Consider the following 17803-nt stretch of genomic DNA (forward strand, 5'->3'; position numbering starts at 1 on the left):
ATACTTCCAGCTTTGCAATTTAGACAAGCTTTTATATTCCTTTCAGTGGGATGTCTCATCCCACTGCATAGGGCCTCAGAAATCCTACTAGTACTATCTCTGTAGTTGGAGGAAGAGCCATAAATTATTCTACTGCACACATGAGCAGGACTTTAAGTGTGAAAGTCCACAAACTTTCCCCCAAGGTGTCATATCACCTGCAAAGTCCAGAGAGTTTGGCACACTGTAGAACAGTGTGGGCAGTCTAGACAATATCAGCAGTTCCTTTTCTGCCTCTCATTTTGTTCTTTCCATAAAACCCTGCCAACCTACAGCACATCGTGACTGTTAGGACCCTTTCAAATCTCTCTGATAGCTCTTCATTAAATCTATTAATATAACTTTTCAGGTAATTATTTTGATCTAAAATGTCTTTGTGAAGAATAGTCAGCCTTTGGGAGTGGATGAAAGTGCATGATAAGAATCTGATCCACTGTTGTCTTGTAACCACTTGACTGTTCCTCCATGCTATTAATAGTGGGGTTTTATAGGCGGAATGTAAAGGGGGAGGAAAAGGTGGAAAAACTCCCTGGATACTAGTTAATACAGCAAGTTATTAACACGTGGATTAGCAAGTCCTAGTACTGTCCCAGAGAGAGAATACTGATGGGAGCTAGTTAAAGACTGAGCAGATTGAGTCCCATGTGCCTGGCATGTGACATAAGCTCTGCTAAAATCTTATGTGGATAGTTCACTAAATAAGTGTCATAGACCGAAACTTCCAAGGAGCTGAGTTCCTAGATTGTTTTGGGATTAACACTGATGCCACCATAGCACTGGTGGTTTGAAAGAGTCACCAAGTGAAATGTAGCTGGCACTAAAAATGTGCTCTGTATTATTGCATACACCTACGAGATTCCTGGCAGACTGGGAATGGACAGGGAAGTTTTTTCTCTTACAAAATTGCTACTCCTTTCCATATGTTGAGAAGTGAAATACAAAGCGTTTCTGCACAGCAAATTGCAGAAAGGGATGTACAAAACTGCTGTGAATCCAGGAGGAAATTTCAATTCTAATGTATTTGTTTGTTTTCTGTTTTGCAACTTCTGTGTCCATTGACACTGTCTACAGAGCAAGGGTGAAGACATCAGATCAATAATGTCCCTTGTCCCCACTGAGCTGTAATATGGCTCAGTCAGAGGGCATGGTAAGCACTCACAGCAGTCTGGACTAACCTAGGGTCCCAAAAAGGCTGCAGATGCCATGAAGGTTGCTTAATATTTGAGTCTGGGAAGAGATACAGAAGAAAGTGTTCACCTTCAGTAATGGAAGCTCCATTTTTAAGTCTGCCTGTATTTGTGAAGTCTGTGACAGTCCCTGGCTTGCCTCTGTCTGTCCCAAATTACATTCCTGCCCCCATGTTGCTTTTATGTTGTGTAGCTGCCTTGGAAACCTGGTCCAGAAGCCAACCAGTTTCTTCCTGGTGGTTTTGTTTAATTTGGATCAGTTTTCTTATCCAGAAGTTGTTGCGTCAGTACAATAGGAGGAAACAGATGAGGAGCAGAAGAGAAGAGAGGGGCACAGAAGCCAGCTTTCACAACACTATTCCCAAAAGCAAGCACACTATCTCCATCACAACTGGACCCTACACATCTGTCTGTTTTGCCCAGAGATCAGAATGAACTACTAGGCAAAGGAAAGATGAAGTTTCAAATGGCATTTGAATGCTCATATTTGAGTATATAAGCGTTTTATTAATGTTCAGTGAATGCAGGAGACGTAAGGGATTTATCGTCTATGACAATGAAACTAAAGAAGGAAAAATGCTCCTGTAAAGACTGTAGATGTTTGGTTTGCTTGAGAAGGTTTTGGTAATGGGGTGGGTACATGTGTGGCTTCTGTCAGAAGCTGCCAGAGACTTCCTCTTTGTCCAATGGAGCCAGTGCCAGCTAGCTCCAGGACACTGGAGCAGCCTGTGTTTTCAGGACTGCACCCTGTGGAAGGCACCCATGCTGGAGCAGGTAAGAAGAACTGTGCCTGTGGGAAGGACTTAGATCAGAGAAGTTTGGAGGCCTGTCTCCTATGGGAGTGACCCCATGTTGGGGCAGGGAAAAGAGTATGGGGAGTCCTCTCTGTGACAAGGAAGGAGCAGCAGAGGAAATGTGATGAACTGACCACAATCCCACCTCCCTGTGCTTCTGGGGGGGGAAAGAAAGGAGAGCATTTGGGAGTGAAGTTAAGCCCAGAAAGAAGGGAAGGGTTGAGGGAAGATGTTTTAAGGTTTATTTCTCCTTACCTTACTCTGATTTGATTGGTAATAAATTAAGTTAATTATTTTTACTCTAAGTCGAGTCCCTTTTGTGCCTCATGGTAATTGTTGAGTGATCTCTTCCTGTCCTTAGCTCAACCCACCTACCTTTTGTTGTCTTTTCTCTGCCCTGCCCTAGTGATGGGGAGAGAGAGTGAGTGATTTTGGTGGGCTCTTGGTGTGCAGTCAGAGTCCAGGCACCACACTGTGTTGGCACAGTATTGTGTCCTTAGATGTGTCATTGTGCAGGGAAGAAAGGAAAATGGGGGCCTGAGGACTGGCACCACTGATAACATGGCTTGTATCTTTATATTCCACTGTTTTTAGCAGATATCTGGATAAAACACTGAACAAGAAAGCTTTTAATGCAAAATTGTCAATGGTAGAGTAAAATACAAATCTGAACTGCAGAGAGACCAGATTACTTCATATTAGTTATTCTCTTTGATTTATACTTGACAACAAAAGCCTTGCCAGAGATGTTCAGTATCTTGCATACAATTGAATTGATTATTTAGGTCTCATATTCACATTTGTATTGTCTGTGGAGTTTTTATTCTCACCAGTTTTTTATGCAAAATCCTCCACTGAAATCATCAGCAAATGCTGTCTAATATACAAGGTGCTACTCTGATTCTGAATCTTTTTCTTATCAATCCAGAAACAAAACCAAATGGGAGACACAGGGATCCAGCTTGGATCAGCACCTGAGAATAAGAAGTATGGCAGAGCAGTGGTCCTGCAGTAAGGCAGGCAAGAGAAAGGGGAGGATTCCAGGGTCAGTGCCTCTGGTTGCTGCTGTCATTTCAGATAGGCAAGGCAAAAGCAGTGCTCACCTGTACTGTGCACACCTCAGAGACCCCTACCAGGGTCAGGCTCAATCAGCCAGTGCATACACAGGTATGCATCCACTTCCAGAAACCTCACAGGTGAGAGCAGATCTCATAAATGTAGTGGGTAGAGAAAGACAGTGAAAAGGCAGCTGTGCCTCTTGGAGAGTAAAAACTGAGGTGCAAGAGGCACTCAGAAAGTAGTGGCATTTCTGCAGCAGTCTCTCTGCTTGGATGTATTTTGTTCTGGTTGCATTGCATGAGTGTGCATTCGCCTTAGTGCTCCCTGGTGAGGGTAACTCAAATGAAAGAAGTCAGGCAAGAGCTCTGCTAATAAAATGTTTCCAGTCATTGGTACATAATGGTTTTCTCTTTGTTCATCCAGGCTGTGAGCCTGTGAACGTGCAAGAGAACCATTTGCTCAAGGAAGCAGACTGGTTTCTCACAAGAATTTAAGGGATCATGTGCATGCTTACACCTGTAGCTCTTAAGTGCAACCAGCAATTCTGCTTTCTCAAAAAACATGAGAGAGTTGTATTTAGAAGAGATCAGGTGAAAAGGAAGAGGGCAAGTGCATGTACCTATGTGAGAGTTCTCACTAAATTCTTAGTACCTGGACCTTCTGTTGTTCTGGATGTGGGCAGTTTTAAGTGAAGATAGCACCTGAAACTGATGCTTTGAGACTGATGGGCCAGATGGAGAAACTGGCTTATGGGTGTTCATAGGAAATGGGAATGATTGGAAGAGAATGTGTTAACAGGTCAACCCGATATCCAAGAGGAAATATCCAACTTCTGGCACACATGTTAGAGGATTTTCTCCTGTCTCTAAGCCTGGGAATGGGAAGGGGCTGAATAAGCCCTCCCATTTAGGAGTGCTGAAAATAGGACCCACGTGGATATATCCCTGCCCAGCTAGATGCCATCTTTGCCACCCCAGTGGCAAGGCTGATATCCTGGGGAATATACTCAGGCTGTACTCAGCACAGTTCACACTAGCATCAGAGTTGCATTAATGAATATCTACCTAAATGGGCCTTTTATTGTGACTGTCTTTTGCAAGTGCCAACACATATGACTGTGCTTTTCATTGTAAGTCATGTTAACATATCTGAGGCACACAGGGTGTAGGCAAGAACATGTGCTCTGTTGGGTGGCAATAATTAAGCCACGTATTAATATACACAGTGTGCAAAACAACTTACCTGGAGGTCTCTGAATTTTTGCTCTATTTTCTGCTCTCTAGGTAGCATAGTGCTACAAGAAAAAGGAAAAGAAATACTCCTACAGGAAAAGTGCACAGAAAATTTATAGAATAACAGTGCCACTGACAAAGTCAGAATATGAAAAGCACTTAGCTGAAATAGCTTTAATAAATTTATTAAATTGTAGCATTTCAATGGGGGTTAAAAAAAATCACACAAAGGGGGTTAAAAATCTGCCAGTTCCTCACACAGGTAATTAAATAACAATGTTTTAAACTACTAAGGTTTCTCTGGGAGACAGCCACCAAATGTGGTGTGTCATGTATGCAGAAGAAACCTGACTTCAGATTTTGCCCCTGAGTGCACAGGATATTGAATTCAACTAAGGTGTTGCTAAACTTCATTACTCCCCTGTAATTGCATTTTGAAAAGGTAGCGGCACCAGCAAATTGTCTTTATGCACATGAATAGCTGTCAGTCTGTAAGACCAAAGTAGTCTTAAAGAAGGAAATTTTAGAAAACTGACCCTCTGCCAACCTGTACTGGGAGATGGAACATGCTTCCAGCTGTGGAGAAACCTGCAGCCTAAGAGTGCACTTCCAAGGAAACAGTTTTGGAGGAAACCTTTGGTAGAAAGGTCTATTTTTTTATTTTTTTTTTTTAGTTGTCCACTCTCAAAAGTGAGTTGGTAAACTACTGTAGCTGCAAATTCCACAGGGCAGAAGCAATTACATGTGTTTGCAGTAATTAATTCTTTCTGTCTCTCTTTCTTTCCTAAATGGATCCTTCAGTTTTTACTTGATTGTGACAGAAAGATGCAAGAACACTTTTCTTGTAAAAACTTAAAATCTGCTATAAACTGCTACTCAGCTTCTAAGAGCCCTTTTTCCAGACTAGATATAAAAGACACCAGTATTTTAGTATTTTGTTTTCTAAAGGTTCCTGGGGTCTAACTTGTTCTGGAACTGCCTGGGAACCTCTGGGACATGACCACTTTTCAGTGAGAGGAGTGGAAAGTTAAGAAACTTGAATAAAAAAAGAATTGAAAAAGGGGTTTAAACTGAATATCAGAGTTCTGTCTCTTACTTTACAGTAGTGTACCCAAGGGAAATACTAATGAACAGTGCAAAGGCATTTATGTTTTTTGAAGTTACATGGTTGGTTTCCAGGTGGTTAGAGTGTTATTGTTTGTTATTTGTATTGTATTTTTCTAGGGAGGTATCATTATATAGAGTTAAAACTCTTTCTTCTGCCTTTCCAAGGAGTGTGAATACTCAGAACACAAAAGGAGGAGGAACAGGACTAGATAGTAACTTAAAAAATTGAAACAGAGACAAAGTTTTTTTCATGCAGAGAAAAAGTGGTCATAAGTCGTTCTGTTTCAATTTGAGTTTCACATGTAGAATGTTTGGGAGGACTTGATGCTGGTGGTGGTGGCCAAGTGACCTAATGAACATATTTTCTGGTAAAATTCCAGCTGCAATTTGTTGAAACTTAAATTGACCTTTCCCATCCACTGGTCTAAGAAGAAACTCAGAAAACTGATGTCTTGAGTTTGGCCTTTCTCACGTTCCCATGAGCGTTTCAGCAAGCATCCCTGATAAAAGCTGGGCTTTGGAGGGGATTTTCTGATGCCAGAAGCTGTTCAGTTGAAACTGCACTGTGACTGGAGGCTTATTTGAAAGGAAATGCTAAATGGCCCTAGATTTATATAATCTAAATCCAGTTTCTGTCGATGTCCCTGCAGGATTTCCTACCAGCCAGACCCAAGGCTCCCAGGGCACTTTGCAAGTGAGAAATTATCCTCAGCTGCCCTTTAGTCACCTTTAGTGTCCTCTAGGTGAGACTGAGTTCTCTCTTCAGTGTTAGTTTTGCTCCTTATTGCCCTGATTGCCCCTATCTGGGTTTTGTCACAGTCAGAATTTTGCAGTCCAGTAAATGGAACTCACTTTTTTGTCATGTCACTGGTGTGAACAATGAGCAAGGAAACAAAAGGAGGTAGGTAAATGAAGAGGGAACATGGGTGAAGTCTTGCTTTAGGCTGGAGAGACAAAACTCCTAGTTTCACAGCTCAGGTCATGAAAAACTGAGCTGTGTTCTTTTTAATACAGGCTCATTTTGGACAGAAAGGGAGGCAGGAAGGAGACACAGGGTCAGGAGGAGACTCACATTAAATTATTTGGACTCTTTAAATCAAAATTGTCTATTTGGTTTCAGTTGCTGTAAAGGCTGGTTTTATTTTTTTTTCTTCTTCTTTACATAAATCTGTTTTCATAATTTTTTTCTAACAATATTTGAATGTAGCAGGCCAGGCCTGGCACATCAGATTTATTTTTAATGGGGAAAAAAAATGGTGAGCTATGGCAGGATTGTCAAAGGAATGTTCCCCTTAAAAGGAGATTGGCATCAACTGATTTAAATTTTCCAGAATTAACATACAAGATAAACAGCTGATTTCTTCCTTTATGAGAGCTTTTCTTGATTGATGTTCTCATGTGTTCTCATGTGAGTGCATTAAATGCATTAATGTACTCCAGCAAGCTTGTTAGAATTTTATGTGGCGCACTAGCCCTACCACAAGACACAAGTAACATTTTGGACATCTCTGTTCCCAACAAACAGTGGTTCTGTACACCTCCTAGTCTTATTTTAATCCTCATTTCATATGCTAGTGATGGGGTATAAACGTGCTCATTTTTCTGTGGAAAGCTTTTGATTAGGTAAAAAATATTGCTTGATCCTCTAAGTAAACCATGAAAGCAACCTAGAGAAGATGGAAAGGACGTCTAAAAGTAAATCTAAAAAGGTTTACTTTTCCAAAATGAAGGGTTTTACTGTATTCTCTGAGTTTGAGGTATTTTTTATTATTTCTAAATGAAGGAAAAGGGACATGTTTCTCAAAAAAACAACATGGACCAATTAAATAGGGCGGTTTTGCTTAAGTTTTCAGGAAGTCCTTGTAGAGATGTTCCTGATGGAAACTGTGGGCTGTTTCAGACTGCAGAAATCTACTTTTCCCGCTGGTACTCTGTCCTCTCTTATATGAAGTTTATAGATCCTAGCAGCTGACAGTGTCATCACCCACCTGCCAATCCATAAATGCCACCAGCAGTCTTGAGTAATTTGCACCCTCTGCAAAAGGCTGACCCACAGACCTAGTAGCACACAAAGACCTTCCCCGTACAAGGGCTATCCAAACAGTGAGAAGCTGGAAAATTTTAGGTGTAAAGGTTCACATTTTGCTGTTGGAGGTCTTGATCAAATTTGCTTCTCAGTCAGAGAACTGGCCACAGCTGTAGATGTATCACTGATAGTGAAACTATTGAGTAGGCTGCAGGGAAGATCAGATCTGGGATAAAGCTGTTCAAAAGCTGCATAATTGCTGGAATATAAGAGGTGCTGGAATGTTTGATGGGCTTGTGATGTTTAAGAGAAGGAAGAGTTAGCAGCTGAACTCATCTGTCACTGTAGGATGTTGGAAAAAAGTTCAATCTCTGTGGTTTGGTGCTGCATGAAGGGCTCTTTTGAAAACTGGGTATTATGGCTTTGAGCTGCCACCCATCTGCAGTTCTGCACTGGCACAGAGATGAATGAAGTAGCTGGGGAGCTGGTGCAGTGAATGATGCTAATTGCTAGCAAATCTGAAAGGGATTGTGTCATGCAGCCATTACAATTGTGCAGAGTGGGCTCAGCTGCCCAGGACATCCCTTCCAGAGCAGGTCTCTCACAGCTTCCACTCCAAACACAGAGTAATACTGCCTGTGTTAAAGGTACTGTTACACTGAACTGTTCTGCAGCCTGGCTTCTACACTTGTCTGACCTTTTTCCTGCTCTTGTTTCAAAACATCATCATGTAAGGCTCCAGACAAGAAAAATCTGAGAACAGTGAAGTATTTGAGGTTTATTAGTTCAAATGAGACATTTGTGGCAGCTCCAGAAGTCAGTAGTACCTCATCTTAAGTGCTATCAGTGGTCAGTAAAGGTCAGAGATGTCCTGTGTGTGTATGAGGGAGGATCAGATACGAGTACCTACCAACAGTGTATCTGAACAGGAAGCACTAGAAATTAAGCATACACTCTTTTGAATGGCTGGCAATGTGAGTAAAGGTGTTTGCTCACTGCACAAAGGTTGTTAGTCCCTCCATGTTTCACCTTGGCCACTGGGATAATCCTTGCAAGATCCCTTACACACCATTTACATGACAAAGCGTGTTTTTTTTCTGTAACTTTATCACTTCATGCCCATTGTTTTGCAGTAACACCACGGAGGGCTGGTCATTCAACAGCTGATAAAAAAACAGGTAAATAGTCCCCATGCCACACCTGTTGTTTTAGATGTACAACAGCATGGTTACTGCAGGGCCAGCTTGCAGAGGTTGAACTCAATAATATATTACCAAAGGCAGCTAAGGTACTTGGAAATCAAAACTGTCATGTACTTGCAGCCCTGTTCTTCTGTGTTTTTTTAATCTTTTCCCTTCTTATGGAAGATGTCATTTTCAATCAAGGACATGAATAATTTTGCATGTTCTAAATAACAATAATTTGTAGCAGTCGGTACATTGAGTGAAATACCATGTTCTCTTATGAAACTTCCCATGGGATCAGAAGAACATGATGTCCTGACCAGAGGTGCAACTGGTGCAGTATTTGGGCATTGAGGATGGCCAGTGGTGAACAGTAAAGGAGGGTGTGCAGCAGCATCCCACTGTCCCTCTCTCCTTCTAGACAGTGGGAAGGCCTGGGGGGAGAAAAGAAAAGCAGCTTTGCAAAGGTTTAAGAGGGTGGATGCCCTGTTCTGAAGGAAGTAGACTGCTTCTTGTCTGGCAGTGAAACAAGACAGAGGTATGGGGTCAAAGATGGAATAAAAAACACTTTGTGGAGAATAAAATCTAATAGGTGGCATCCCTGCCCATGGCATGGGGCTGGATCTAGATGGTCTTTAAGGTTCCTTCCAACCCAAGTATCTCTATGATTCTGTGAAGACCAGATGTGCAGATAAATTGTGAAGGACCTTGAATGTGGGAATGAGATGATCCAAGAACATAAAATGCAAGAGACAGTATGATGACTCCATTGACTCTTCTGGTAATCTTTGTGACCAAATTTTGAGTTTCCCACTGCGAAAGAGGAAAGACTAGTCACGTAAAAAGAAAATGATGTTGCAATATCTAGGCCACAGAAGGAGTTTCCCTGCTGGTCCCAGGGCAGGAACATGATGAGCATGACCTATAAGAGTAAGAACAAAGAAGAAATTATGCTAAAAGCAAAAATATTAGATTTTCTTGTGTCATACCTGCCTGAGGCACGTTTGCTGTATCATGGAGATGGCTGGCAGCTCCCCACTAAGACAGCTGATGAACATTTCTAAAATGTCAACCAGTCTCTCACAGAGGGGAGACTGATCTCCAAAGTGCTGACTACTAAAATAATGTTAATATGTGCTATGAATTTCAAAGGCTGAGCATTCTGATTCCTGGATAAAATCCCAAGGATTTAGTATATGCTCATTAAAGATACATACATACATACATACATACATACATACATACATACATATATACAATGGGAAAAAATAAGTTTTACTTTCCCAGCCAGTTGGGCCCAACTGCTTCCATACAATAACATCTGGTATGTGTTCTGCCCTTTTTTTGCTTAGCTTTCTGCAGATGTGTTTGCTGTCTGCTCCCTTATTTAGACTGATGATTTTTTTTTTCCTTTCTTTTGGAGAAAGCATTTGGGTGACGATAGTTTCTGCACTCTCTCTGAAAATGAGTTTATTGGTCTTGCCAAAGCACAAAATGTCTTCTCAGGTAACTGGTGTTAAAGTTTATTGCTTAAGTACAGCATCCTCCAAATTTAGGCTTCAGAAAATTAGTTATACTACTAATAAATTCTCCATTTTGATCCTTGGCTTGAGATACTGGGGTGTGATTTTCAGATGATGATGATGATGATGTTAGCCTTCATACTGCAGGATGTTTAAAGACAAGGACCCATGTGTTTGGCTGTTTTTCATTAAGAGATGCTGTCTACTCTCCCAAACCATGTATCCTAGAAAAAGATTAAGGGAAGAAATTTTGTTGCCCTTTTTATTCACTAGTAAGCAAAAAAACCCAAGTTTACTTTGGGAGAGCCTCTAGTATTTTACACCATATCCAGGCCCATCTATCATGTCTCTCAACCATTTAGGGGTTTGGTGCAGGTAAATATATTTTTGAAGTGTCCTCTTGAATTAATGTTGCCAGATCATTCCCTTTGTGGTGGTGTCTGGGTATTCTTTGCAAAATGTTTCAGACATAATCTGCTTTACCTCCTGGGAGAAGCTCTGTTGCCATTAGTACATTCACAGAGCTCTGGCTTGTTATTTACAAAAAAGACTCTAACCTTTCCTTCCAGAAGCACTTACCACACTCAAGTACTTGTTCCCCTTGCTGCTCAGAAAAATCTCCCTCTGATTCTAGGGAACAGCAATAAAATGTTTCCCCGGTGCTCTGTTCTCCACTGTAGCCAGCCAAACTTCTTCATCCATTTTATTAGCCTCTGTGTACAGAAGGACTGCATTAGTAACAAGGGGTTTTATAACCCTTTCTCCTCAAACATATCCCCACTGTTTCTTTTGCATTAGAGATTTTGTAGCCTTTTTTTTACATGTATTTTACTTTATGTTCTGTTAGTGCAGTTATGGACCATTCTAAAGTGTTAAAATTCTCAAGATGATATGGAAGGAATTTGAGACTTGTAAAATGATCCAAGGAGAAGTGTGAGATGAATAACTGAAGAATAATTTTAACAATCGGTAGTATCTTTAAAAGAAGGGGTCTAAGTGATAAATTTAATTGATATTGTCATGAAATGAGTTGCAATTTGAGCTAATGATTTCATAAGATGCTCTTCCTCTTAGACTGTAAACAGCAAAGGGATGGCAAGACCACAGGAGGAGGTAACAATAAACTCTGTAATGTTTAAGTGCATTCTTAGGCAGACAAAGAAAAATAGAGGACTCTAGATATGTCTCTCTCATAAATCAAGTGTTCATGAATTGTGTCCTGGTTGTTCTTATACTGGAAACAAAATCTGAATAGCACTGGCATTCTTCTATGGCTTCAAGCTGAGCAGAATGTGTTTTGATAAATATCCCATATCAATGCATCTTGTCACTCTGGATATATTTTCTGATCAGGTCCTCAAAGCTCTAGGAGACATTTCTGGTTTCTTATGGAGCAAAATCCTTCTAGACACAACTAAATGTTTTCTTAGAAATGAGCCCTGGACTGGAATAAGATTCATGGTAAGGCATGCATTTTACATACTTGTCTAGATCTGGGAGTATAACTAACACCAGGGATTTCATAGTTTTGTTTAAATTTGTCTTCACAGACTGAAGAGTTTTGAAATAAGGTATATTTCACCACAGTGAGAATGTGAAGTGAGTGGCAATACTTGTCTGCTTATTCTCAAATGGGTGTCATAGCAGAGAGTTACCCAAAGGTCTGGAGAAGGAAAAAAGTGCCGTCTTAGACAAACCTTATATTTATTTAATGCCAAGAAGCTTTTGTTGTTAACATCTTAATGTGGTCTCATTTTTCTACTGATTTCCTGGGTGCAAATTGCTTATTGACATTTGAGCCCAGTTATGGCTTTTACAGCTTGGTGAGCCTGGGGAAAATCCCAGCCTGTGAGGCAAGCTGGAGCAATTTTGGGAGAGCCCCATGGCACTGTCCACATCCTAGGGACATAAAAGGACTCTGTGGGATGTGGCCTTCTCAGGAGGAGCACAGTGGTGAGCACTCACAGGAGTGAGACCTCCATGAGTGCCAAGTCTACCAGAGTTTCATCAGCTTTTTCTCACCCTTGAGTGGGTCATTGCAAGTACATCTCAGCTGGTGCCCATGCCTGCATGCTTGGCAGAAGAATGGGTTTGCAAATGCACTTTTTGCTCACTGTTCAATGTTTAGCTCCCTCCCAAGCCTCTTGCAAGCAGAATCAAATTCTTAGATACCCATTGTCTGGCCTCTTTCATTTGGAATATTTATTAGGGCACAACACCTACAGATTTACATTGATGGTTACAAATAGCAGCAGCAGTAGATAACTATTACTAGTGTGCAATCTTACTGTTTTCAAAGCACCAGACTATTTAGCTATTTTCATCCTTGTTTGATTGCAGTAATATTCAAGTGTAAGCATCCCTTGATGCCCTTTTCAATAAGTAAAGGCTGTTCCACCTTTCCAAATCTACGTGGTGATATTCTTCCCCTGCTAGTGTAATTGTTTTAAAATAATACTGGCTAGAGAAGGAGCTTGCTTAATTTCACCTCTCAAACAAATGTGTGTCAGGAAATACAAGTGAGTGGAAAAAGTCTGTCTGGACAGGCAGCATGCTCTGGTATATTATGTTTCACTGACATGAGAGGAATGTGGCAGGGAGGTCTACAGTTCCCTGCTGTAGGCACCAACACTCTGGCTGGAAAGCAGCTTGGGATGTGCCTTTTGCTTCATTAAGCAAAAGGCTTTCTGCCCGTGGCAAGAAGTGCTGTAAAACACAGTGGAAGTATTATAGTGTGTGTGATTAGACAGGGTTGCTAATTTCGAGTAACTAAAAATCACAGCAAGATATTCCAACATAAAATCTGTTTAGAAAAATGAGATTTCATTTTTAAAACATTTTGTTTCCTTTTTGCCTCTTAAGCTTCATTTATTTTGAAGTGAAAGCTGAGATGTTCACTGGAAGCTGAGGTCCTCATCTGACTTCAGGGCTCTAAGAAAAACAGCAAACTACAAAAATCTTTCAAAAGGGTCATAAAGGTTAACAGTGAGCCTGGCATCCTCCTTAGAAGCTGTGTGATTGTATAAGCTTTGTCATTGTAAATAGGATCTGAAAGGCAGGGATGCAAAACGCAGGCTAAGCTCCTGGCACTTGCAGTGTAGTTGAGGTTTGCTTACCTTTAGCAAATAACAGTAACTGTGCTGGCCTGTGTTATTGAGCAGCCAGCCAAAGATAAAAAAAAAAAAAAAAGCCAGCAAAACGAACCAGCACAGTCTGTGTTGTGTGGGGGAGCCACGGTGAGGCAGTTTGTAGCCCTTGCAGCCAGAGTTACCTACAGCTGGCCCGTGTCTGGTGTGACTTCTGCAGCCTCCCAGTTGCATCCTGTGTGTGTTGGGGTCAGTAGCAGGACTCCTGTTCACAGGAGCCAGCAGGTAATGCTCAGGGATGCATTCATTTCCTTATGTTGCCTACAGCTTCCAAAGAAATGTCAGTGCTTCCCTGAATGGTGATGTCCAAGTTGTTCTCCCTGCTCTGCCAAAGCTGTAGCTTTAGGATTTTGAACTGGTAGCAAGCAAGGAAGGTGGAGTGCTTCTGTTTCTAGGCACTACCACAGTGCTGGAAAAGCAGTGCCGGAGCATGAGCAGGGCTGTTTTTAGGATCGTTCCTTATTCCTGCCAACTTGCCCTTCAGTTCCAAAGAAGACAAACTACCAAGCCCACACTTTGCAAAGATAGGAGCCAAGAATTTGAATAATTGTATAGGATTTGTAAAGTAAAACTCAAGTTTGCTGGTTTGGAGAGCGTGTGCTGCTGTACCTCCATCAGGTAGGTGAGCTGCAAAATCTGGTCCTGTTCTATCTGCCTGTCTTGAACTCAGCTGAGATTTTTTTTTTTTTTTTTTTTTGCTGTGCAGCCCTGGAAGAAACTGCAATTCTTGAAATAACATTTCAGCACTATTAAACACTGCTTGCTGGATGCTCTGACATTTGGTGTTGGCAGCTCTGCCTGCCTCTTCAGCATGTATCTGGCTGTCACTATTCAGCCAGTCCTTTTCTTCTGCACAGCTAGTTCAGATAGAAAACTCCTTGGCTCTCAAGAGTGTTCCAAGTGGCTGTTCAACTTGGCTAAGCCTCAGGAGTTCTGTCTTGCAAATGCAAACTTGATCTTAAGCATAATTTTCATTGTTTTTCAGAATCCTATTAATTATAGAGGAATGATAAATAATCCAGTGGTCTGAAACCACATTATTCTGACTCAGGGAGCTGTTAGCACTAGAGATGATGCTTTAGGTGTTGGAGGTATATGAGGTGCTCTGATGTACTCTGGGATCCAGAAGCTCACCTGAAGGTTCAATGTCACTGAAGTCTGCAGGATGCATCATTCAGCTTGTAAATACTTCCTCCACCTCTGGTGGAAACATTTATAGTCAGAAGCAATGCCTTGAAATGTTTACTAATGTCATATTGAAATGGCAAAAAAAAAAAAAGACATAGTGATATAAAGATGTTGTGTGCATTAATTATTTATTTTGCAATCAGAAAAGTGTGAAAGTAATCCAGGGTGAAGATTGGGAAGAACTGTGAAGGAAAACACTGACTCTTTCAGTTTGAATAATGCAGATCTCATTCAAGCCTTCTCTTCAGAACATGACGTCTAATCCCAAGCACAAGTAAACACATGTGGGGGTTTTTCCTATAAAAGATTTAGAAATCATGCTGCTCTTGAGAGGTGACTAATTGTGCTCACTTAGCTTCAAGTGAATAATTAAACTGTGAGGAGTTATTATTTTCCTGGCTACTCTGTCGTGTTTCTTACTTAATAATTCTTAGATATTCAGCTTCAAAATTTATTAGCATCAATCAGGCTCTGCTTCTATTGTCTGAAAAATAAAATATGGAAAGGAAAAACTGCCACAGATTTAAATACATTGTATTGTTACAGGATAAATACTATCTTTGTAATTAAACAGCTTGAAAATATGAACCATCAAATTTTTCTCTCAGGGGCTCAGCCACCTAAGAGCCTTTGAAAATCTCCCTAGTGTGCTTTGCTTCTCCTGATTGTTCTTGGAAGAAAATTAGCTTTTAGCCCTTTAAAATCTGTTGGCTTTATTTGCTGCTATATACACACATGGTAAGTGCTGTGGAATCAAAAACAAAAACAAGTTGCTCTTCCTGTGATGGGATTTGCAGTCTGGCAAAATCAACAAGACAACTCTTAGTGTATTAGGGGTCATGGTGCATTAAGGTAGATCCCTTTGGCCTGGATCAAGAACTTGCAGGATATCTTTAAATCAGAGGAAAAGTAAATTGAAAGAGACTAGAAAAGGATGAGAGAAGCCACTTGAGACCAGGTAGCCTGCTCCAAAGTCCTGGATTTGTTTTGTCCAGGTCCAATGCCCGTGTTCCTACATTAGACAAGTGTCCTCTTAAAAATGTCCTATGAGATTCCATCACTTTATGAGGGTTTGGGCAGATTGTTTCCTGTTAGGAATGTTTTCCTGATGACCAAGTTGCTCCACCAGGTGCCTGTGGCTTTGTCATTAACTTGCTGTCTTTGTGGGCAGAGTTGGATGATGCCAGGTTGAGGAAGTGAAAGGGGACAGGGAGGGAAATTCTCAGGTGGTGGGAAGAATTTCATGAAGGACCTGGATGAAAAGCCCTGGGAGGATTAAAGGAAGAAAATGTTATGCATCAAGGCTCCTTTTAATTATGTTTTCAAAATGAATGGCTTGAATTTTGGGATTTTTTTTTTTAGTCTTTTTGACAGATATTGAATAAAAGCAAAGTTTGCAATCTAATCACAATCTCAGTGGTGGAGAGGAGACCTCTGGGTTCAACCTGCAGAACTAAAAATTATTAATACTTTAACAGAAAGATATGACCTTTTCCTGTCTTTTCTACCCTCACAGATGAACAGGAGCCAGCAGTCAGCAGTGATTCAGATATTTCATTGATTATGGCAATGGAGGTTGGACTGTCTGATGTGGAGCTTTCCACTGATCAGGACTGCGAAGAGGTGAAATCCTGAAAAACAGATCTCCAACGCTAAACTGCAGGGGAGGGTCACAGGTAGGGACAGAGCCAGCTTTCTAGGATTTGGACCAGTCATGCACATGCCTCCAGAGCACTGTCACTCCTGCACACTCCATACTGGGATGGTCATGAAAAGCAATAGCAGCTGTTGTGTCTGCCTGGATGCTGTTTCATCATTACCCACCTTCGTTTGGTTCACATGGGAGATGGACACTTCCAGTTCATCCACGTGCTTGAGAGCAGTCATGGAACTCTCCAGGGGCTCGTGCAACTGAAATGTCGGCTTGAGTGTTTTCTACACTTGTTCAATCAAATTTTTGTTGGGTTTTTTGAAAAGGTATATGTTTGTTTTATTTGTTGGTTTATAGTTTATTATGGATGGACACTCTCTTTTTGTTGACTGACCCCAGCTTTTTCAAGAGCTCAGTCCAGAAATCTGAATTCCCTTTCACTGGTCACTTCATGATCTGACCAGGATTTATCATTGCTTTGTTGTTTCTGCATGAATTACATGTGGCTGGCTTCAGAAGGATGATGCACCAGCACCCTGCATTAATGTAACACCTGCTTTCATTAAGTGGAAGGCTTGGAAATGGTATATTCTGAAGGCTTTGATTTGTAAGAGAGCTCTGAATTAGCAGAAATTTGGGTTAAAATGGCATTAGTTTGTCTTTTACTTAGAGCTCTGTTCTAGACAAGTATTGTGCAGTGTGAAGGAGAAAAAGAAAAGCTTAAAGCATCACTCTGTCCATGTAGGTCTGTCCTGTATTTTATGCTGTTCACAGGTGTCAGTACATTAGTGTCCTTCCTTCAAGTGACAATTCAGTAGCTGGAAAAAAAAGAACATAATTTATTTTCTTAATCTGGAGATGCTGCTATCAGTGTCAGAAATTGCTAAAGGAGCAAGAGACAGTCATTTGAAATGTTTAATTCCTGGTTTGCTTTGGGTCTTTTTTCTCAGTGTGTTTCCTTTCTTACATTTTGACAGCAGTTTTTGTCTGCTTGTTACCTAACAAGAGTTCAGGTGGTTTGTTGCCCTCCAGAGTCCCTGTCAATGTTGTCAGAAGCATAATGGAATATTTGCAATTTGTATACAGATACATATACCAAAATATATTGGGGAAGGGATTTGAAAATAAAAGAACTAACATAAATCAAAACATGTAAATAATAATGACCTGACATAATAATTTATTTCATCCTGAGCTCTGCTTTCCAGGTAAGAGCCCGTTGTTAATTGTTCAGTGTGTGATTTGGTTTTTCAGTCAAAATACTCAACTGTGAAGAAGCTTGCTGTTACACAAGAGTACATAGTTTCTGCTGAGAGTCAGATGATTTCAATCACATTACTGCCTCCTGAGTCAGTCCACAGAATCAACAATTCATCTTACATTGAAATTTCATGCAGAGGTCAAATATTTTGACTTGGCAGTGTCATGGCAGCATCTCAAAATGCAACTGTTTGGGCTCACAGCATTTAATCTCCTTGTGGATTTACTTGTTAAATGTGAAAACCAGCTTCTAGCCAAAATTTGCATTTGTCAGATTTTATTCAGTAACAAATGTGTTTAGAACTATCGCTAAAATTTTGGCTGTCTTGCTTCTTTTGTACAGAAAGAAGGAAAAAAAAAAAAAAAACTATGCTCTTTTGTCCATTTAGAACTAATTAAACATTTAG

General features: G+C 40.7%; 1 protein-coding gene across 1 annotated transcript in view; it reads left to right on the forward strand.

The window, feature by feature from the left end:
• Positions 1–16120, forward strand: part of RNF150 (ring finger protein 150) — a 100835-nt gene extending 84715 nt beyond the window's left edge. The window contains exon 7 of the mRNA XM_062493934.1: positions 16002–16120. Coding sequence (XP_062349918.1) covers positions 16002–16120 — 119 coding nt within the window. The remainder of the gene's footprint in view (positions 1–16001) is intronic.
• The last annotated feature ends 1683 nt before the right edge of the window (positions 16121–17803 follow it).

Source organism: Cinclus cinclus, chromosome 5, assembly GCF_963662255.1.
Source record: "Cinclus cinclus chromosome 5, bCinCin1.1, whole genome shotgun sequence".
NCBI classification, from domain to species: domain Eukaryota; kingdom Metazoa; phylum Chordata; class Aves; order Passeriformes; family Cinclidae; genus Cinclus; species Cinclus cinclus.